This window comes from Dromaius novaehollandiae, chromosome 2 (assembly GCF_036370855.1).
Source record: "Dromaius novaehollandiae isolate bDroNov1 chromosome 2, bDroNov1.hap1, whole genome shotgun sequence".
Lineage (NCBI taxonomy): Eukaryota > Metazoa > Chordata > Aves > Casuariiformes > Dromaiidae > Dromaius > Dromaius novaehollandiae.
Genome location: NC_088099.1, coordinates 23,423,227 through 23,445,792, shown reverse-complemented (window position 1 = coordinate 23,445,792; position 22,566 = coordinate 23,423,227). Strand labels below are relative to the sequence as shown.

The 22,566-nt window shown below is 41.4% G+C and overlaps 1 protein-coding gene and 1 long non-coding RNA gene across 9 annotated transcripts in view; one reads left to right on the top strand and one right to left on the bottom strand.

Annotated features, from left to right (window-relative positions):
• The window catches only part of CUBN (cubilin), a 152,286-nt gene that overhangs the window by 90,142 nt on the left and 39,578 nt on the right, over positions 1-22,566 (bottom strand). For all 3 annotated transcript variants that reach the window (XR_010387583.1, XM_026098657.2, XM_064505984.1), the window contains 3 exons: positions 22,063-22,219; positions 19,299-19,486; positions 7,285-7,444 (listed from right to left, as the gene is read on the bottom strand). Coding sequence is in view for 2 of the 3 variants with exons in the window: in XM_026098657.2 (XP_025954442.2) it covers positions 7,285-7,444; positions 19,299-19,486; positions 22,063-22,219 (505 nt within the window). In the remaining variant the exon portion in view is untranslated. The remainder of the gene's footprint in view (positions 1-7,284; positions 7,445-19,298; positions 19,487-22,062; positions 22,220-22,566) is intronic.
• On the top strand, positions 347-17,662 carry LOC112982341 (uncharacterized). Of its 6 annotated transcripts, XR_010387586.1 has the most exons (4): positions 347-673; positions 3,192-3,301; positions 15,175-15,364; positions 16,820-17,662. It is a non-coding gene; the product is annotated as an uncharacterized LOC112982341 (long non-coding RNA). The 6 variants fall into 6 exon arrangements; XR_010387587.1 differs by lacking the exon at positions 15,175-15,364 and having other exon boundaries at positions 350-673; XR_010387588.1 differs by lacking the exons at positions 15,175-15,364; positions 16,820-17,662 and adding an exon at positions 8,685-9,017 and having other exon boundaries at positions 350-673.

The window sequence follows — 22,566 nt, the reverse complement described above, 5'->3', positions numbered from 1 at the left end:
CCGGCACCAGTGGATGCCTGTTAACCCCCTGTGACATTTGCTATCCGGGAACCTTTCAGCAGAGACACAGAGGAAAAAAAAGCTTTCAGTGTAACCCACCACCACATTTTTTCCCCTGTGCTCCCACCAGAAGATGGTCACATTTTTCTTAAAAGAAACCAGGTTGTTGGGGTTTTTTTAAATTGGAAAAAAAGGGGGGCTAGGAGGATGCCTACGGCTGAGTTTGCAGTGTGAGTTATTCTCTTTCTTTTTCCTCAGCAGCAGGAACGGCATGGCCACTGAGGGCAGATTTCGGGAGGGAAAAGATTTCTCAACAAAAGACTTCCATGGCCTGGCTCCCGAGGGGGTGGGAACGGGGAGGCAGGGGAGTCTCGGCAGCTGAGAACAAAGCCAACTGCTATTTATCTCAGCCTGAAGAAAGCTGGGAACGTTTTAAAACTAAACAGGCAGTTATGACTCAGCTTCTCCTACTAAGAGTTTCCTGATAGCCACAAAGACATGTTTTTTATTTAAACCTAAAATGGCTCAGATCAGTGGAAAGCCTGTGTGCCGCTCTTTGAGGCACAGATCTTTCTCTCTCTGCAGCCTGTGCAGGTAGCATTCAGACTACTCATGCTCTCTCTCAAGAGTGGTTTATACTTTCTTTGAGCTCAATTGATATTCCCTGGATGAGGTATGTGAAGCACATGAATATCAAACTATTGTTAATGTGCCATTTATTTCCTTCCAATTGCAAAATGTTCCCAGAAAGAGAGTATTTTTAAAAGAAGCAATTCTTTTCAAGTGCTCCAGTAAAATTGAGGTAAAGTTTAGATCTGCATGATTCTTTTCTTCTAATGAATGTACTGAATTCATGTTGTCAATCTTTTGTTAATTGTTTGCAAACAAATCAGCAATTGTTTCTGCTTATTTCTAAGTATTCTCTGAAAAACAGCTGAAAAAATGAACAAGCTAATCTTTGCAAATATGTGACCTTCACACCTGTACTATTTTGACTGACCTCCACATAAGAGCAGAAATCTCCATATCAGAGCAGAAGCAGAATATATGAACTCCCTGGGCAACTGGCAGGGAGTTCATGTATTGTGCTTCTGCTCTCATATGGAGGAGATAAGAACCAGTTCTGGTGGGCTTTTTTGAAAATATAGATGCCTTGTAATTTTAACAAAATCTTTACAGAAATACTTAGATATTTTAACAAATGTTCCTGCCTTTAAACTCATTTGCTACAACATCTATGGAAAATTTAAATGACAAAAACTCAATCAATGATAGCAAAACTTTTTGGAAATGTTTACAAACTTTTCCTATGAAATATTTGCCCAGCCTTAGATCTACTGTTTCAAATTCAGAAGCAAATTCAAAATTTGATTCAGCCACTTTGTAGTCTATATTTCAGTTCCTAGAACATTATGAGTTCTTATTACTTGCCAAATATTTGTCCTGAATATTTTAAAAGGTGAATTTAGAATTGAATTCCTGATTTATTCAATGTCTTCCCCATGTTCATTAGCCACAAAATTCTCATAGCATTATCCCTTTCTTTGATTGCATCACAAATGTAAGTAATGAAGGGAAACTAAATTATAACTGTTTTAAATATTGTGTGTTACATATGAAGACAGATTCCCTGCCTTCAGATGCTTAAATTAGGATTTGAAATGCATACCTTGGCAGGTAGCTCAAATTATCAGAAAGAAATGACATTCATTTGAATTATTTTCTGGCCAATATGTGTATATATTTATACACACATACATGTATGTATGTATGTTTATATGTATGGACATTGTATTTAAGAGGAAAACTTCAGAAGAAATGCTGGTCCTGTCTTTTGAAGCACATATTTGTATGCATTCTATTCTTTGCCTATTTTCTGAACAAGCTAAGAAATATATTTCTATTTGACCTAGAAAGAAATTTCCATACAGTAGTAGCTTGCCTAATTTATTAAGATACTGAAATAAGAAAAGTTTAAATGATGAAGTAATCAGGTCAGCTAATTAAACTTCTTCCATCCCTGGCTTTACCCAAACCTTCTCACAATGTTTACAATTGTCTGCAAATATCAGATTAGATTTTGCTTCTATTCAAATATTTTTTTTGCTATTTATTGCAACAAAGAGAAAAGAATTGGTCTTTAGGGGCAACTAAAAATGAGGAGGCAGATCATACAAATTGCTGCATGACGTCAGGTCCCACTGAAACAACAGTGACTCTGAAATGGCTCTGCACCTAGCAAAACACCTTTAGAAGTTTTTCACAGCGCAGAAGTATGTGGTCTTGCTGTATCGGGGCAGCGTCACAGACAGCTGCACTGTGGAAAAGTTTCCTGTGGCTGAATGGTGTATGGCGTATGCTCAGTTTGAGCAGACCTCCTTGGAGTCATTTTAGAAACTTCAACTTTACAGCTAAACTGAGAAAAAAGGGGCAGGGAGAGAGATTCGTCTAGTAGCATAAAGGTCTTGGTGTTCCCTTAAAAGTGCTTAAAACAACTACCTAACGTAGTGTTAGTTGCTAGGAAATCAGACAACAAATAGAAAACTCAGGAAACATATATTTGGTGGCTTTGCTTTCCTCTGGTTAAAATCTTAGTAGTCACTGAAGATTGTACAAGGGATGATTTATAGACGTCTTTCCGTATTACTGCCTGTCTGGCTAGCAGATGGTGTTCATTAGCTGAAGAAGAATCTCTAGTCTCATAAATAATTACCGCTGAACACTGAAGTAGTAATCTGTGGAAGCCTCAGGGTTTTTGCAAGGTTTTCAGATTTATTCCGGGGTATGTTTTATACACACACTAGAAACTCCCTTCCATACAGCTTGAAGTGAATTGGCACTGTTCCTGTAAAATCAGATTTAGGGAAACGAAAGGATTCACGGTTGTTCCATTTGTGGTGCTCATACTGAAACATTTCGGTCAACATTAAGTGACTAGTTATAAGGAGCATGTTGCAAGAACTTTTGCCTTTACACCACTAATATTGCATGAAGCATAACTTGGATTTGATTCTGAAATTTGTTGTTCTCTTGTGTAGATTTAGTTCAGAGAATAAGATCCCCTGAAGCAGTGGGGTAATTATTGTGATGCGGGGTTACATAGGAGAGTAAAAATTGAAGTGAGAAACTTTTTTTTCCCCTTCTGACTTTGTTAACCACTTATACAGCTTTGATTATTATCTTTTTATCAGTCTCTTGGATTCTGATGATTTTCCTCAGTGGCTTCCAGTCTGATACCAGTAAGACGGATATTAAATGAAAAAAAGACTACTGGGACCCAGACACCTAAACCCAAATGCAGGTATTCAAACAGGAGTTGAACCCTCTGAGATCTTGACTGGCCACAGTTCCCTTATCAGCTGCAGGTGTTCAGTGTTTTTTTAAAAAAAAGATTTTTTAGCTCTCAGACACTGATCAAACTGTTCAGCCACAAGCACTTTAAGAAAATTTTGGTCTTTATTCTTAGACACTAGTTTATAGGTTTATTCAGCTTGCTGAAGAAACAGAAATTAGTTCACCTTCACCTCTCGTAGAGAAAAAGTCCATGTTTTTCAATAGCCAGACTGCAATACAAAAAGCCAATTCTGAAGACATGCTACACCCACAACTCCTACCAACTGCTCAGGAATTCAAAAGATCCAACCATGTGCACTTCAGATGTAATGTGGCAAAAAGACAGTGAAAATGAATGGTCATTTTTGAAAACTGAATTCATGGTGATTTGTCCAAGGCTGCACAAGAAATCAGCAGCAGTTAGGCATCAGGCTTAGGAAATCCTTTGTCTCAGCTCCCTGAAAGACCTGCAATGCTATATTCTCTCCAGCAATCCTAATGGATGGCTGGCATTTATCAGCAACGAATGATTTTTCCATCTTAATGTAATATCCACTTCTGTTATGTGCCTCTGAAGAACTAAGAAACCTTTTCCACTTTTCTTCTGGCATACATGATTAAAAACCCAGTCTTTGGTTGTTGTATGGCTTTTAACATTTTTCATCTTCTGAAAATATGGACCCAGAATAATGAAAACCTCTCTTCTCATGAACTAAGTGTGCTTTCTCCGCTCCCTGCCCATCAATCACGCCTCCCCAGGGAAATCCAACAGAAAGAGGATGATGGTGAAGGAGAAGAGCAATGCTTTGGGGCTACATTATTCTTTTCTCAACAGTGTGCTTTGCTTCTTTTTTGAAGGGGAAATTAATATGTGTCACAGAATACCAGACACAATTCTGGCTATGCTGAGATGAGCAAATTGAATTTGTAAGCTGTATTCCCAATCACGCAGCCTAATGACTAAGCTTCCAATGAAACGCAGAGATGTGTATTTAAAGCTACCAACTCCTGCATGTACATTGCTTAATAAGATAAGTGACGGGTCTAAGAAATATATGTCTTCTCAGATAGTGACAGTTGTCACTGGTGTAATTTTGCACTGAGAGACCTTTGGCCTTTTGGCCTCCTGATTTTTTTTTCTTTTTTTTAAGGAAGCAATTCAATTGGCATTCCATCTTTGCAACCTCCAGGCTGTTACCAAGAGTTTGTTCTTTCTTAAAGGGCCACTGTATTATCAAAAATGTCTTTGTCTGTATTAAACTTCCTAATAAGCAATAGAAGTGGAAAGAGCACCTTGTAGGTTCAAGCTTACCTCTGGTAAATAAGACTCTTTAGGCCTTGGCTGCAGAAGAAAACATTAGTGACTTAACCAAATCAAATTTAAATCCAGACTAATCAATGAAAGCCCCTTAGGTGGACACTGTTATTTCAGAACCAAAACCACTTTTAAATTGTATTCTTTCCACCATTGCTTCCTATCCAAGTAAAAACGATATAAGACACTTTTAAGCAGAAATAACAGCACTCTCCCAAGATAAGTTATCAAAACTCTTTCTGGGAAAGCCTGAAGACTGGGTTTTCACCAGGAAATTTATACATAGCTCAGCAACAGAGCAGATCAGGTGCAAACGTTTCAATTCAAAACGCTTCAGATTTGTGCCCTGTGTGGCAGCTGGGGCTCCACATGTCAGTTATCAATGACCCGAGCTTTTGGCTGCTTCTAGTCATCTTGTAACTTCTAGTAAAGTGGCCAGAAAGAGCGTCTGAAGTGAATTGTATCAGACACATGGTGGCAAATCTAAGCGTAGTGCTCTTCTGTCATCAAAGCAAGTGAATGTCCTTGATATATATCTCAAAGATGCTCCACAGCTGCCAGTTAAGATGAAGATGAATAGCCTGAGAAATAGTTCACAGGAGCTTGAACTCCAGAGCGCACACATTTGTCAGTTGAGCAGAACTAAAATCTCCTCTCTCAGCAATATATATAGCTTGTTATTTTTGCGTCAGGTGAGATGTTAACAGACCCAGGCTTGGATTCCCTTAGAGATCTGCTCAGGGAAGAGAAGACTTGAATGCTTCACTCAGAAACACCCAGCTCAAAGCCTGCATCTCCTGCTGAGTTCCCCTACACTGGGGCAAATCCTCAGCTGAGCTCTTTTTGTGCATTTAAAAGACTTTCAGAAGGGAGAAGCAAATATGGCACACAGACCACAGTAACAGGTCTAATTTTATTCAGCCTAGCGCAACGGTATATACCCATGAAATGTAACCACCACGGGTAGGAGGGACACACATATTTGTGCGTGACAAATCGAGAAAAAAAAGGAAGTGCTTGCAAAATACAGAAGGAAGACGGCTGTGGTCAGCTCAGGAGGAATTTGCACTCGTGTTACAGGCAGGCAGAAGCCACAGCTGTGATGTGCAGAGCCAGCAGTGACATTCCCTGAGAGCCAGCCCTATCTGCACCCACAGACCCTGCTCTGCAGCTCAGACACAGCCCCACATTAGCGATCCAGGCGCTGTGGGGTGTTAAGCCAAAGTCTAGTGCCCAGGAGCTAATGTAGGGGCGGTCCTGGCTGACAGACAAGCGCATGCGTCAATGCCGAAAAGGAGTGCAAGGGTGGGAGAGAGTCAGAGAGTCCAGGAAATGTGTGTGCGGGGGCGGAGGGAAAGTGCAAGAGTGCTTACCAAGCAGGCAGATTTCGGAAAGCTTTCAGAGCTTTAGAAAAGCAAGTTAAACCAGAACCATGGCTACTGTATGGAGCTGATGTCATCTGGCTCCATGCATAAAAGCCTCCACTTTTTCTTCTTTTGTGCAGCCCCGGGATGACATCACCTCGAAGCACAAGAACGTACCTTTGTGCTATAGCACTTCCCCTGCTGGCTCCTGCCACACATCTCGCTCTTCCCGCATATGCCCCTCTTTTGCCCAGAAATGCTCCCTGACCTCCACTGAATGCAAAACACCACTGTCTAGTCGGAGAGAGCCCTTTGGGAATCTGTGAACGCTGGCAGTCTGCGGCGGTGCAAAGGAGCTCCTATTCAAACAGTGTGTAGCAAGCCACACACCTCAGCAACCCACAGTAGGGCCTCTGCAGCCAATTTCAGCTGCTTTACAATGCTGTCAAAGCTGAATGGAGTGCACTGATTAGGCAGACATGGCAACTGTGGCTATTTAATTATTTTCAAGGTTGGATACTCTTTGATGGGATGTACAATGGTGTACGTTTTAATCTTGTTACAGTGCAATATTGCCATTAAATAAGCAGAGTGAAAAAGTTGCATTTGTAGCCTTACTTCAGAAGGAACTGCAGGCATAGTTTGCAGTCGTACAGTCATTAACAGATTTGTTTATAGCTGGCATGCATGCTTGCCTATTTAATGAGGCCTGTGACAGCCTTCGTGACATGCAAGCACAAGAGAAAAAACATCCGAAGCATATCTTGGCCAATGTTATTTCACGCAGAGAAAGGAGGGAGAGAGGAGGGGGGTTGGAAGTGAATGCACTGCCCAAGAAAGCAAGGACTACAAAAACAACTGAAGAGAAGCTTGAACAGAAAACACAGGTCTACAGGGATTGTGGGCAAAATGAGGGTTGAGTGTCTCCCTTTAGAAAGCCCAAGGCACCCAGGGTTCCCCTGTAACTGAGTACATCTCCTTCTCAGCACAGAAGTTCTGCAGACGCCCCTCATCACTGCGGCAAAGGAAATTACTCCTGCAGGTGAAAGGATATTTTGTGAACAGTGCTCAGCCCACCTGTGAACTTTTTAGGTGTGTGTGTGCAGACATATCCACTGGAAAAGTCTTTGAGGAATTATGAGGAAATGTGATGTGTTCAGAGCTATAATGAGTTATTTCTATTTAGCCATGGCTGCAACATAACCAGGGACTCCACTATAATTTCAAAAAAGAAGGAAACATACTTTCCCTGAGAAAATCTGGTAAGCTTACCATTAATATGCCACAGCATCTGGAACCCACTTCTTGCGTTCAGTCCATCAGAGTACAACACCACATGGAGGCTGGTTCCTGTGGTGTTCCCTGCCGGGGGAAGAGACTGTCCACAGAAGGTGCCTATCAGGTTGGACTGTGCATCAGGCCCATCATAGAGCTGAAAAGAAACAAAAAATATCCCAGTGAATAAAAAGCAGCTCCCCAATTCTGAAGGTTTTGTAAAAGATGTCAAAGAAAGAGTTGTGAGACTTCTCACACCGGCCACCTTTCCACAGCAAAATAAGCTACAGGAAGCATGGTGAGATTTGCATGAAATGATGACCAAATGTAACTGCGATATGCCTTTAAACCTGGCTGCACATTGTGTACAGTAGGAAGGTTTCACTGTTTCTGTTTTGGTGTGTATTGGGGGTTGCTGGGGAAGAAGAGAAAAGGCAAACAGCAATGAACTGAAATGGAAAGAAAAAGAGGATGTCATGAGTCCAATTTGACTGTGCATCTAACACATGCTAATTGCCTTCAAATCCCTTGGTGATAACTCAGATTGCATCTTCATTTCTTTAGGGCCACACTCAGGTGATTTTGGACTGACCAAATTTGTGTTAGAGAAAGCAAAGCAGTCGGCATCACGAGAGGCTCCCAGAGTTGTGAGGACAAACGAAGAACAAAGCAAAGTGAATCCTCAGAAACTATAAGGCAAACTTCTCATGTATTTATTTATTGTCCTATCTTACGACAGTGTCCTGACTTGGAGGAGTGGCCTGCATCATGATTTCTGAATTTTTGTACTTAGAATTGATCTGATATTCTATGTGACAGTATTTTGACGGTCAGGGTGCTGCCAGATGTATCCAGCCTGAAAATCTTTCTATTCTGTAACACGGATGAGAAAGCAACTATCCCACTCTTAAAACATCACCACTCTAAGAAAAGGAACAAATAAAATGATAAGGAAATATTGCTGTATTATAACTCCTGAAGTCTGAATTTAGTCATACACTCATATTTAAATGAAAACAGTAAATACATATTTTGACTGGGTAATAGTGGATGCTCAGAGCTTTCGAATCTCTTTACATTAATTGTCTCTGAACAGGTTTAAAGGGTGTTTCAAACCCTAGTTTTGTGACTTGTTTCAAATGCAATAAATCACACTGATTATGCATCTATGTTCTTCATAAAATATCCCAATACTCAGTATCATTTGGGGGAAGGGGAGATGTATCATTTTTGCATACCTGGTAAAAATCAGACATTTTAGCTAAACTGCATTTGACTTATGATATCAGATTGCCAGTTATTGTCAGGTTTGTTTTATTATTTCTGCTTTTGTTACTATGATTCTCAAAGTTTAGAAAAACAACAGCCCTCACGCTTTTTTTATCACTTTGCCCCAGGTCATCTGATCTTCTGTCTCACAGAGCGTATCTTTCTAACACAATCCAGCAAACTTCTGGCACAGAAACCCTGTCTGAACATTGTGAATTTTTGGCCTGTTCACTTTCAGAATTTCAACAGAAACTTTCCTCTGTTCTGAAGCCATCATCATAAAATTCTCTCCATGCAAAGAATCAAATCTGTGATCTCTAGAAAACAGCCAAGGTTTATTTATCTTTGCTCTCCAATCAAAGCTCTTTTCCAAATACCCCTGATTCCACTAAGAATTCTCCTATACTGAACACCCATAGTATGGAAGTACGATACTACAGAAAATATTCATTAACCATGGTAGCTACAGATTTTTATATGTGTTTTCTAGCAGACTCATATATGGTAAAGAATGAGTAATTAAGCTCTCGGCTTTTCTATTCAAGCTGTTGGTTCTGCAGAACTTTCAGAAGACCTGTTGTTGATTTAAGACATAGTTGGGGGCAAGAAAGCTACTTGAGTGGTTTCGAATCCTCAAGTAGTCAGTCAAGTTTGTGTATCTTAAAAAAAAAAACCTTATGTAGTTCAACCAGAATTTACGGCACTGCTGCAGGAATAATTCTATGGTAATATGCTATGGCCTATTTTGTGGCTGGTGACTCTAAATCTTTTAAGTTTTAAATGCTCTAGTTCCATGAAATGCCCAGAGCCTAAGAAGTGTATTGGAACAGGAGGACGATTGCTCCATTTGTATAATTTCCCTAGGTGAAATCAGAAAAGCTTGAAAGTTTCCAATTCCATACCCATCACTGGTGGTTCTAGAAAAGCCTTGACTTGATGTGTGGGATAATAAATATGAAGTTATGGTGAAGGTTAGATGTTAAGAAGGTTGACATCCCTCTGTAATCTTTCCAAATGTAAAGCTTGAAGTACTGCCCTGTGGGCAGATGAGGTGTGCCCTGCCCAGCATCACAGCCAGGACCTTCCTAGCCACGCTGAGAGCTTTACACATTCGCTCATGGCTTACATTTAGTAAAATGAAATAAAGTCAGCTCCAATTAGATTTGTTAATAGTACTACTTCCTACAACAGCTTTGTGGTATACACTACTCATATTTCTGTGGCTTCAAGCCCTGGAAATCTTACACCAGAAAAATATGAATGGGGAAGAGTGAATCAACGCGGAGACCATGAATCTGAGGTGCAAATTGTATGTTAAGACACATATTCAACCATTAACTGTTAGCTTTAGTGCTTACAGATCAAAAAAACTGAGGAACCTTGGACTAAATCATGCCCAGAAACTTTCAAATCAAAACAAAAAAGAAGCTTCATGAATCTTCTGTAATTTTGATTCATCAAGGGAGTGTTATTTTTATCTAAGACAGCAAACATCACATTTCTATGTAATTTCCCCTGAAAGCAGCCCGTCAGTTTTTCAAGATACAAATAACGGTTACTATAGCAATCACTTCATGCAGTATTGCCCCGTCGCTCCGGGTTCAGGCTGCAGTTTCACAGGAAATTCAAGTGCTTGGCCAGCTGTAACTCATTGAGAGAGGCAGGCCTACAACAGCTAGAATTACAGCGGGTTTTTTCAAGCTATCTTTCACTTATAAATGAAGGGAACAGCTGTGTGTTTTCACAGAGCAGTTTGAACTTCTAAAAACACGTTTTTCTCTCATATAAATACGGGCAAGTGAAACTGAAGCTGAATGCAGATCTCATGAGCCACAGCTTCTCTTCTATCTCCAGGATACATTTCTCATGTAAGGGCCTGCTTTGTCAGCTGGGCTATCCTAAACTGCTGAAAATTGAGGGAAAGTTTTTCCCAAAGCAACATCAGGCATGGTATTCCCTTTGCCTGCACAACACAGTTGAATTTCAGGTAGTTTATCAGCCACTCCAGGACCATACTGACTCTAAGAACTGGGAATTTTTTCTATTCTGTTCTGCTCTTTCTAGGACTCTCCCAGCTATTCTTTCAGAAGAAAGTGCTTCCTCCCTTTCTGTGTAGATATTCATTTCATAATTTATTCATTTGTTCAGAACTTCTAGCATCCATCAGAAATTGTAAGGGCCTCACAATGATTTTGGCAGGTAATGCAACAGGCAAAAAGTGCTAACAGCCACAGCACATTTTAAGATCTTTAGCATGGCAAAAAAACAAACAAAAAAACCCTCTGCCCTCTTTCACTGAAACAGCTTCATATGAGGGGAAGCCCCTTCCCAATGGGGGACACTGACAATTCTCGTTTTTATTTTATTATCATTAAACAGTTACTCTGGCCTGTAAGAGCACCCCTTTCCTAGCAGCAGTGGGAAACCTGTCAGGGGCTTGTTTTGACTGATCTAAATGCTAGAGCCGGTGATTACAGGTTTCTGAGCAGCTCTTCCTGAACGAGTAGCTTTCTGAAAAGAAAATACTGATAGCACCACAGCAAACCTGTTGCCAGAAATGATGCAAAACCCAGGCAACACAGTCATCATCCAAATAATGGAATAAACTTCTGAGGGAAATCAACATTATTTGTTACATCAGGAATTAACTCAGATAAAAATAATCCATTTCCAAGCAACACATTTCCTTCTAGAAGAAATAGGGTGCAATCTTAAGAACCTGCAGGTTTCTCAGCGCAAGAAAAAAAAAATAGTAATAATGCTCCAGGATGTGGCACATTGCCCCAGCTTAGCACCAAAGCAACACGGTTTTCTCAGAAACGAAGGCAGCTTAACAGTTTCAGTGATTTACTGTGTGGAGCCTTGTTATTCCTGCAGAAACAGGAGAGCAAAGTAGGTTCTGTCTGTACTCACGTGATAGGAAGGGTTTGCAATCACTCCTAGGAAAAAGCCTCCCTGACAACACTTACTAAATAAGGTTTATATATGATTATTTAAATAATTTTATGACCTACAAGACCCCTTGCTCTGACCACCACCAGGTTTTCCAGTGAAACAAGGTAAATTTGAGGATCTATGTTTAGGAGCTGATCCAAAGGCGCCACAGCCAAAGGTGCCTGAAGACTGGGCTGAGGTGCTGTGGCTTGAGCACAGATCAACTTCATCTGTCACCTCACAGCTGCCCTCCCAAACTGCTCCTCTTTACCAGGGACAATAAAGTAATATCCAGCAGGAGTGTGGTCTCCCCCTTCCATTTTCCCCTCCTGCCTTCTCCTTCCTTTTTTTTAATGCATCCATGCACTCCCTTACCTTGCTCACTGTGGTCTTCCCCTTGGAGCTTCTGCCCAAATCACTGCAACGGGAGCGACCCTTTTTCCCAACAGCCATGCAAGCGGGTGTGCGCCTGCACCTGTCCGTGCAGGTGTGCGCCCACACCCGTCTGTGGGCCACCCATTCCCACCAGGCAGCTGGGCATTACAAAACAGCAGGACCGGGCACAGATTAGGCACCAACAGGAGTGAATTCGCCATTTCTTTCTATTGCATTTGAAAACCAGAACTGTGGGCTGCCTTCTTGTCTCCACACAATGACGCATTTCTTTCACTAATTTAACTGTTTTCTCCTATAGTACAGTAGAAATTGAAATTGTGCCTCACTAGACGTATATCGTACCAGATAATCTCTCTGGGATTTATCTAACATATGGAAACATATACATGTTTAGTTTTTAATAAGAAGAATGGTATCTGAGTCTATGTTTTGTCTTGTAACCTGAGCCTTAAATACTCAGAGCCCTTTGAAAGTGTCAAGCAAAGTTAAATTGCACATTGGACCGCAGTGGCATATTTTTAAAAGAATTTTTTCTCTCTTACATTACTTAGTTTATTACCTTCTCAAAGAAAACAAGAAGAATGTCTAACAAATTTCTAGCAAATCTGCTCATCCTTATCTTTCTAGGAAAGGTACCTTTCTGTAATGACATGAAACTAATCTTTTTCTTTAGCAAGGCTATGAATTTATTATACATCTAAGAAATACAGGTTGTACCTCTGAATACAATTTTAAAATCGTTTAAGACGCAGCAGTGGAAAAAACTGCTGTTTAAGAGAGGAGTGCCTAGGAGACATTTACTGTATCCATCAAGTCCAAGCCCTGCAATCACAGCTGTATTTGTTCAGCATGAGATTTTAAATCCTCAGGCCTATATCAAGCAGTCCAGCAGGGGAATGGAGGGGGCACGTCGGCACCAAAAAGCCCAGGCCAGCTGTGTGCCATGACTTGTGTGCATGGCCCAGTGCTGCTCCCTGTGGCTTCACGGGCCACCAGCACCAGCAAGACCCAAGTGGGACTGTCAGAGGCCACCACGGGCAGAATCCGCTCTGGGGATGCCCCCACTTGAGCGAGTCTGCATCCCGGAGAGCTATGGCCACTGAGGAGGGGTGAAGCTTGGTCTTGGCAAAAGAAGATGGGAGAAAAAGGAAATATTCCTGCCTATTAGGCTTTTGAGAAAACAAAACTGCCTGCCCATGGGAACAGCAGAGAGGGGAGGGACAAGACCTCCTTCAGAGTCTGGTGTGGTGGTCTCCAACTCTTCTGAAGGCCTCCCTTTGAGGGGGAAAAGCTTTGCCTGGTTTGGCTGGGATTTCTCCACCTCTCCATGTTGTGGTGCTTGTGCTGAGTTGGATAAGCCCCTTCATTCCACAGATAGCTCCACATATGCTGGCCAAGCTTTCCAGCACAACTTTGCAAGAGAGCGCATGAACAGAGGAGAGAACTCCAGCTGCAACCAGATGAGTCCCAAATTCCCTTTCCCTAGCGAGGGGCATGCACACTACCATCCACTTCATATGTTCATGTTTCACAGTCACATCACTGTACAGTGCTTTTTCCTGAAGGTACAGGCAAAGTCACATTGCTCTGAGCTGGCAGGCTGAGGGAAACATGGACTGCACGGTGCTCTGACTCATTAGTGTGTCCGAGAGCAGAGTCTCTGCTGCTTGCCTGAGTCACTCCTGCTCCTTGTCATCTGAGGTTTCTACAGGGATGGTGCAACCCTTTCACCACCGACAAATTTAGTGCTGTCTTGAGGGTTTTTAAGCACATGAAAAGAAGCAAAATCTGCTTCTAAGAACCTTTCAGATAGCAAAACCGAAGTGCACTTTGATTCTGGCAGTGCAGGAAAAGAGAGAAACAGAAAATCTTTCTGAGCCCTGAGCCAGTCTTCCCTAGGGTGGCACCTCTGTGGTCTGACACTCTCCTCTTCCTAAGCATCCAGTTCACTCACTGAAAATCTGTGCAAGAGCTATGATTTCCATGTGTATCACTGGTGAGGCCTGCCACAGAAACTCAAGAATTATTGCTTTTATCCTTATAGTCCTACTCTGAAGAACTTCTTGTGGAGGCCTGTAAACTCCTGAAGGAATTCAGGGATGGGCTGGCATGCTGTCAGATTGCATGGTAATGCATTAATGGACACCACTGCAGTCTGGCCAACAGGCTGTAATTTGATGTCTGTGTGCAGAACCTGGATGGGTATATTTAATATATCATCCACTCATCTGCTTCCCCAGGGTGATGTACTAGCGGTGACATTTCGCAAATCAATGCATAGCCATAAGCAAAGCCATTTCTGTGCTTGGAGAATTCCTGCAGCACTTTAAAAAAGCACAGACATATATAAAATGTAATAATGTTAATCTCCTAATATAGTTTAATCACATTTACTAATTACAAGCACAGAAGAGAGCAAAACTGGAAACACGGAAAGCTTTTTCTTCTATGATAAGCTAATAAAAAAGAGGATCATCAGCTGAGTGCAAGCAACAATTATCTAATGCCTTATTCCCAGATGAAGAAAAAGGATATTATGGCACATCCCTGGAATGCTACTGTGGTTGAAAAAAAAAAGAGCACATATCCTGTTACCATCAGAAGGAAATGAAACAGTATTCAAGAGCAGATGCTATATGAATTATTGTACTCATTTGATAAAATTCATATATGAGTGCAATGATGTTTTAACCACCATGAACCTAATTGCTGAAAGACTCTGGATTACTTAAGTATATTGGTAGTAAGCAAGCAAGGAAGTGATTTACTCCAAAGAGTAATTCTGCCCTGTGCTGGAACAGAAAGAAGGCCACTGTGGTTGCTGACTGCAGATCAGGCTGTCAGTTGCCTCCATAAAATGTGCTTCTCCTTTATCCGCATGTATTAGAAGGTCATGTCTTACAACTGTATTTCCATCCTTGCCACTAGACATTAGTCATACATACTCCACAGGCCAAAGGGTGTGAGACTCAGATGGAGAGTTCTGAAGCTTGTGTTGTTGCACAGCAACATCTTACTGCCTGCTTATCAGGCCAGTGGCATCTTGCAAAGGACTAGGCAAGGTCTTCCCTGTGCGTGTTAAAAGCAGACACTAAATACACTGGACTTCAAGGGAAGGTTATGCTTTGTGAGTGGAAGAACATAGAGGGAGCTTTTTGCTGAAGGACAGAAAGATTAGTTGTTTTCAAATAATATTTTTCTTGGATAAAAAAGGAGTAAATTTCAATCCTACTGCAAGATTCTAATCATAAGGGCAATAACATGATGTTCTCTTTACTTATAAAACAGCTTTGCCTCTGTGGAGACTACACTCTGTCACAATAAATAAGAAGACAATTCATCACAAAAGATGGGAGGTTAAATACATGCTTATTCAGCTAACAACTTGGTGAGCTTAGAGGAAGGAATAACATTTCTATGGCTCTGTCTGCAGTATCTCACTGACTACCGTCTGATGACTCCTTTAGAAAGACTAATGGTATGTTATGAAGCCAAGCCACAGCACACAATATAATCTAAAGACCATCCAATTCAATTACAGTTAGTGCAGCATCACTTGGAAGCAGTCTGCTATTCGATGTGCCTGTGTATATGTCTTTATCACAAGCAATCAATCTCATATTCTCAAAACTTTGCTGAAATTCTCTGCAAAATGTCAGGCATCCTGTGAGTGTTACTAGCAATGAGCCAACATCCTCTGACAGACCATGAAACACTACACACTGCTCATTTGTTGAGAAAGTGCTTACATGGGATTCATGCCAGAGACTGTCTGATAAAAATCTGCAGTTTTGCCTCCCTCCCACACTGCCCCTGCTCCGTTTTTGGCACCTATACATAATGGCATAAAATTGCCACTGAGTCAGAAGAGTAGGGCTTTCTCCTTCCTACTTAGCCCAGGTATAAATGGTTGCATGCGCTGCAAAACGGTGGAGATGCAGGGCCTGCCTAGGCCAGACTGAGTCAGAGTCACTCAGGGCTCGCTGCCAGGGGAAAATGCTGCGCACCCCAAGTAACACCCGCCAGTTGCTGCAAAGGGCAGACTGGTTCACAAGAAGCAGCCTATGATCAAAGGAGAAAAAGAAATAAGTAATGCAACATATGGCTGACTTCTCATTTTACAGTTGTGATCGCGTTTCGATCTGGGACAGCCACACACTGCACTTGCCCTGAGTACTCTTTGGGCATCTGAATATCTTGTTCAATATCCTGTATTTGAAACAGGTTACTTGCTGTAAGTGACGATAGTATCCCTGGTAACTGACAACCACTAGGAATACCTGTTTGTAGGAATTTCTGGCTTTGTCATTATTTTACATGTTTAAATTCTGACTCACATGTGAACTAAGCCAGGGAGCAAACAGCAAAGCTGAATATTTTCTGTATGTATCAGTCATAAGGCAAAATACACTTCTCATATACTAAATGTGGGTTTGGGTTGGAAGCAGAAGTCATAATTAAACACAAAAGTCATGAACAGGCCCTTTTCCAGTGTGGAGATTGGGCCCAAACCCGCGATGCCTGGGCCAGGTCCAGCAGTGCATACGAACACAGCTTGCCCACGTTAGCTCTCCCCACCCTACCACAGACACCACGCTTTTCCCTTCAGAATTCAGAAAGGTCTCCAGAAAATCAGAGTTCTAGTTTGAGGCATTTATAATGTTGTAAAAATATTTCCATGTGCATCAAATCTCTCTCTCTGCTCATTTTTAAAAGCAGCTCTGCTCTTCATTTTGTTCTGCAACTATGTCATTTCTTGGTTGTACTCTGGGCTCAGCTAGGTCAGGTCTCTGCCTTAACACCTCTGTAGCATTTCAAATGACACCTTGTCCTTCTCTACCACATACCTCTTTCCCTTACTCCTTCTCTTACCTCCACTGTGATCCTCAGCTAATGCCACCTAACCACTAACCCTTTTCCTTCCCATCCCCAGCCTCCCAGCAAGCAGCAGCAGACATGACCACCAAACCTACCTGTCCTGGTCGCTCCGGAGCGCCAGGCCAGGGAGAGAGCAAGAGGGGCAGAGACGGGAGAGCGCCAAACCCCGAGGGGATGGGAAGAGTGGGACCTGAAAACTGTTGCGGACGAGAGCACCTGCTCCACCCTGCCCGTGACAGCAGCACCAGCAGCCGCCTGGTGCCACGGAGCCACGTGGAAACAGCCTGAGCAGCAACTTCCCGTTTCCTCCAAGAAAACGGTGAAGGGCTCTGGCATGTGGCCTGTGCACCACCCACTTGGACTACAGCGAACATGACTATACCTCTGTTTTCTCAGTATTATACTCAGCCAGAGCATCAGAGCTTTCCCTTTTTTGGCCTCTTTGCCATAAAAGACTCTCCAAATCAGCATGTGGCAAAAAAGTAATTTTCTCTCAGCTGAACAGCTATGCCTTTTTTTTTTATTATCAACCTTTTTCCCATTTTGCAGTGGAGTCAGATGCCACATGAATTTCAGACAGAAAAGTCCCAAATATCTGCAGTCTGCTTAGAAAGTGAACTGCAGACTTGTTCCAGATTCCCCCTCTCCCTTACGCCACCGGGTACTCCACACCCTTGCCAAGATGTTCTTCTTTCGCAAGACACAGGGTGGGAGCAGACGCTATTCAGTTCCCTGGCTGGTTTGACCTTGTTCTCTTTTTTTACACTATGGCACATATTTGTGCAGCATGCAACAACAAAATGAGAACATCTTTTCCAAGTGGTATTTCTTAATGGCATTTAGAGAAAGACTTTCAAGTAATGTGACATGAATTGCAAATTAAAGCCTCCTTAACACACTTCCATGACTCTGTTTTTCCTTGCATTTTCCTCTTTATACCTCTTTTGGTCTGTATTTTCTTTGTTTGGAAGCAAGGAGAGATTGTTCAAACAAAGAGTGCAAGTACTTTGCTGCTCCCCCTCTCCTCCCTCTCTCCCTCCCTCCCGGTGATATGTTTTATTTCTCCTCTTCCAAGTGCTTTGTACCAGGTCCTTGCATCTGGCATTATTACTCCATCCTTGACTTAAATCTAGAATAGAGTCTTCTGGCAAGGCCCTTGCCCTTTACCGGCTGGCTACTGTGTGCAAGGCCCCTGCCCTCCACGGATCAAGGGCTTAGGCGTCTTGGGACTAGCACTGGCCTCTCCATTTGGCGCCAACGTTTCCTTTTCAGCCTCCTCACAAAAACGAACCAGAGTTTAAGCAACTGCTGTTAGTTCTCAATACAGTGCTCCCTTGTTTATTTCCTTTGCATGTCTATTCTTTCTGTCTGTTCCTGGCCCCAGCAGAAGCAAGCTGGAAGGACACTACTTTTGCCAGATTATTATCCATTTTCAAGCTGTGAAAGCCAGCACAGTAAGGAGGTAGAGGGAATAAAGGAGGACATCAAGAGGGAACACGTAGCCCAACACCAGGCCTACTGCTCCACTTTCTGCAAGACTGGCCCCAGAGTAAGTAAGTATGTCCAGAAATATGGGCACTATTCCATAGCCCTCTCCTTGGCTATAAGTAGCTATGATACTGCCCTAAATTTCAGTTCCTCTTGTGCAAAACCTAAGTAGAGCACAGGGGCTGTGTGCTGGCATCCTGTACAGGGGTGAGGTTTGAAGGATGGATTAATTCAGCAAAACAGCAAAATGATAGACAGAAGCTTGTAACCCTCAGCACAGCAATGATCACGACTGCACTGTACTTCGCACAATGAAAACTGGAAAACTGAGAGAAAGTGTCTCTTCAGTTGTCCTAGAATTAAAATTTTTGAGGAAACAAAAATAAAAGATATTTGGCATTAGGTTGACTGGATTCTTTTATTTGGCTAAAGGTGTCTCATCTTTTTTGTGGGTAAGTTCAGTGTCCCTTATATCCCTTTAAAGAAGCAGATTAATTATGAAAAGGAAAATATCAAGAGGAGACACAGCAATGCTCCATTAAAAAATAGTAGAAATAAAACATTTTAAAGTTTCTAAACATTCCCTGCTACTTCTCAGGTAAAAATCGAGAACAAAACAACTGGCCTCACTGCCTGGGTGACTTCGAAACTCAAGTTCTCATGCTTACTTACTAATCTCAGGATTTATTCTGCTTCTGTCTAAGTAAGGCTTCTTTACATGTAGTTGGAGTCACGTCATCTAACTTTAACCATAAAAGCCAGTACATCTCAGCTGTGGTGGTATTTGGGCTCTCTATAGCAAATCTAGGCACCTGCAAAGTGATTCATACTGTTGCAGACACCTGTCTTCAGGTAGGATGAATTGCTCACTGGCAGTGCTTACTGCCCTACTGACTGCAGAGGAAAGAGGGACAAATCATTTGGACTAAACACTTGACTTTTAATGGCTATGTTTAGATAAGATGAATTCCCCCTTCTGCTTTCTCATTGTTTTTTGTTCCTCAGAAAAAAATAACTCTTCTTGTGTCTAGAATCAGGGTACATACCTTCAGGTAGTCAAGGTTACAGTCAGATGCACTTTCTAAATCAAAGGCTGTGAAGCTATAATTGAGTGTGTTCCCCTTTGTAGTTTGGATGGTCCAGTTGCAACGTTCATTTAACGGGTAATTATTTGGATAATTTAAACTTTCCAAGATGCCATGGCTACGATTAACAGTCAGTACTTCATGGCAAACTGAAAAAAAAGATGATAATAAATTATATTTGTGCAGTACATCTTATCACAGAATCTCAAAAAACTACTAATTAAAGCTGCTGATACCATTACAAGATAAGAAATATTTATATTAATAGATTATAGAAATCAGGCAGAAAGAAAATTGCAACATATCGAAGGATATACTGCACATGTTGCAAGCAAAATCCAGACTTTCTGTAACTTAATCTCTCAGTTCTAGTATATCCTTCTTTCCTGACCCTTACAGACTCATCAGCCATTCTTTTATTGTAGTATATACCCTTTTTTCCTGTTTTCTTTAATTTTAAATACATGGTTATTCTTGAAACATGTTTTCTTTTTTTTTTTTTTTTTTTTGGTTATTAATAACAGAAATGTGGTGTATGATGTACCTTCCTCCATCATTTTTTAAAAATTTACAGGGTGAGGAGGGCCTCAACAAAGATTGCCTATTGGATAAGAAAAAAATAAATAATCCCCAGCTAAAACAATAAATGGAAAGTATACTGCTTATATTGGATGTTCTAGCTCCAGGAATTGGAAGTGAGCATGAAATTCTTTAAGCAGGAGCCATGGTTTTCCTTGTGAGTCATCCAGTAAAGTCCTAGCAGAGGAACTGGACATTCACCTGGGATAATGAGAGCTCCCCTTAAACTATAGACAGAATCAAAAAGAAACTATACTAGATAAAGGGTGAAGCAACGACTATGGCAATAGGTCAGTGATTCTCATTTTCCTGAGTCTGACTTTCATTAAAGACAGAAAATGCCAATATGGGTAATTCCTTGTCTGGAGATGGCATACAGGGTGTACCTGGGAGCAGACCAGACTAATGCACAGAGAAGTGGGCAGAAGGCAGGGAGCAGGCCAGCCTGTTGTCTTGTACAGCAGATCTGCAGTGTTTGAGCAGCAGAAATAGCTGAGATTCACTTGCAAAACCCTTCTATTATCACTAGGGATAAAACACCTACCTCCTGCACATTTTTTGGATTCTTTTCAAATGATTTATGGAGCAGCACAGTCTGTGTTTTTAGGAGTTGAAAATGCCCAAAATACATCTCAGGGTCAGGGTCAGGTGAAGCGGGGCTTGTCTGCAGAGCTACACTGAAGCATACAACTGTTTGAAAGGACAGGATGAAGAGCATGAAATGGATTTTGAAGAATGCAAGATGGGCAAAAGCTGCTACCCCCTGCTATCAGGATTTTATTAGAAACATACTAGGCACAAAGGTGCCTTTAAACATTAATCTAATACCATGTTTTCCTTTGCAATGTTTTCCAAATCATCATCACCTTTTGTTCATATGCACATAAATGCATCTGACATCTAAAAATCCTTATTGTACACCACTACCTCCTACATATTTTTAGCCTTTGGGCAAGCCACTGAAAGTTTTCTCTGGGGCATGTGCATCTTCAGGAATTAAATATGAATGTAAAGTGTAGATCACACATTATCTGATAGCTCAGGCTCTATATCTGAGTGGTTGGTAAGTGCTCTTTTTGTCTAATTAATGAATGGGAAAAAAAGCTCTTCTAATATATTGTCTTGACTTTGCAGTATGAAAAGTACACGGCAGATGAATCTGTGATTTCTTTAAGTAATGAGAGAGTCAAAGCTTAATGTCCCTTCACTCTTCTAAGTACTGTGTGTGCCATGTGTGCATGAATAGTTTTTTCATTACCCATTTACTGTTATTCAAGCCTAAGGGGAACTTATGGTCTACAGACCTACAGCAATCTCTATCAGTTGGGCTTGTCATCTTTAGAGTACCCACATATGCTTGCAATTCAACTTGTACGTGGTGAAATTCCATACCTTTCAAAGCATATCTAATCTAACTAGTATATGCTACAGTGAAAGTAAACACTGGGATGATATTAAAAATTATGTCTGAGAACAAAAAAAAATCTTTAATTCTTCATATATCTTCTTATATTTTTTGCCAAATTTCATGATTCCAGTGTTTCTGGGGCAGAACTATTCTACAAAAAAACGTGTGCAAGAAAAGTGTGACCCTTACCACAAGATATTAAAAATGAAACTATTATTTGGAGTGTTCCAAGTAGGCTAAAAGCTCCCGAGCATCTGCAATGAGCCATGGTAGCTGAGGATAAAACCCTGTTTCATTGCCATCTGGCCTCACAGCAGCTAGAAGAGCAGAGCTAGAAGAGCCTTCTCTATCTGCCTTAACTAGGAAAAGGTCAGGAGTCTGGGTCAGCAGAAGAGCAGGGGCAGTCCAATTTACGCTGTTATGGTCTTTCAACACTTGTTACTCTGTGTAAATCTGGAATGGAAAGTGCTACTGATGCAAGTAATAGCAGCAGAGCCACCTCACCAGCTTTCTTCCAGGGAGGAGATGACCTCCACCACAGGTATCCCCTTTGGGCACTGATAATTTTTAGGTCTCTGTGCTCTGTGACTGTAGCAGATTAAAGTATCTGGCTTAATAGTACGTTGTATACATTGTCTTCTGAGTGTGAATAAATAAGACCATGGGCTGCAAGAAGTAGTTTCAGGAACAAGCTGCATTGTAGGAACATATTCTCCTCATCTTGTTTTACTTACTTACCCTGTTTGTATTCAGCAAAAAACCCTCCACCTCGCAAACTGCTGTCTGTCCTTAGTTTCACATACACGCTGTCTCCACTGGAGCGGATGAGTTGTGGTATCTGACTCCCACAGAATTTACCTAGCTGCCTGGCATTGCTGCTGTTACCATCAAATACCTTCAGATTAAAAAAAAAAAGAGAAAGGAGTGGAGAATTTCACAGAAACACAAATGTGTCAGTTCCCGCATAAAATATAATCCCGGTGATTTTGTTTGTTACAGAATTTGAGAAACTAGAACTGTTTCAACTTTGACAGCACAATCCTGAATAACTACTGAATTTCATAAAGCTGGCGGTACTACAAATCCAAGCAATTTCTCCCTGCCAAAATGTGTGCCTAGAGATTTTTTTTCCACGAGGTGCACAAGAGGTTAAATAGCATTTCTGTTCAGAGGAAGCCTGACAGGCATGTCAGAAACAAGCAAATCAGTGGAACAACAGGAAGCCAGTAATCAAATACTGGT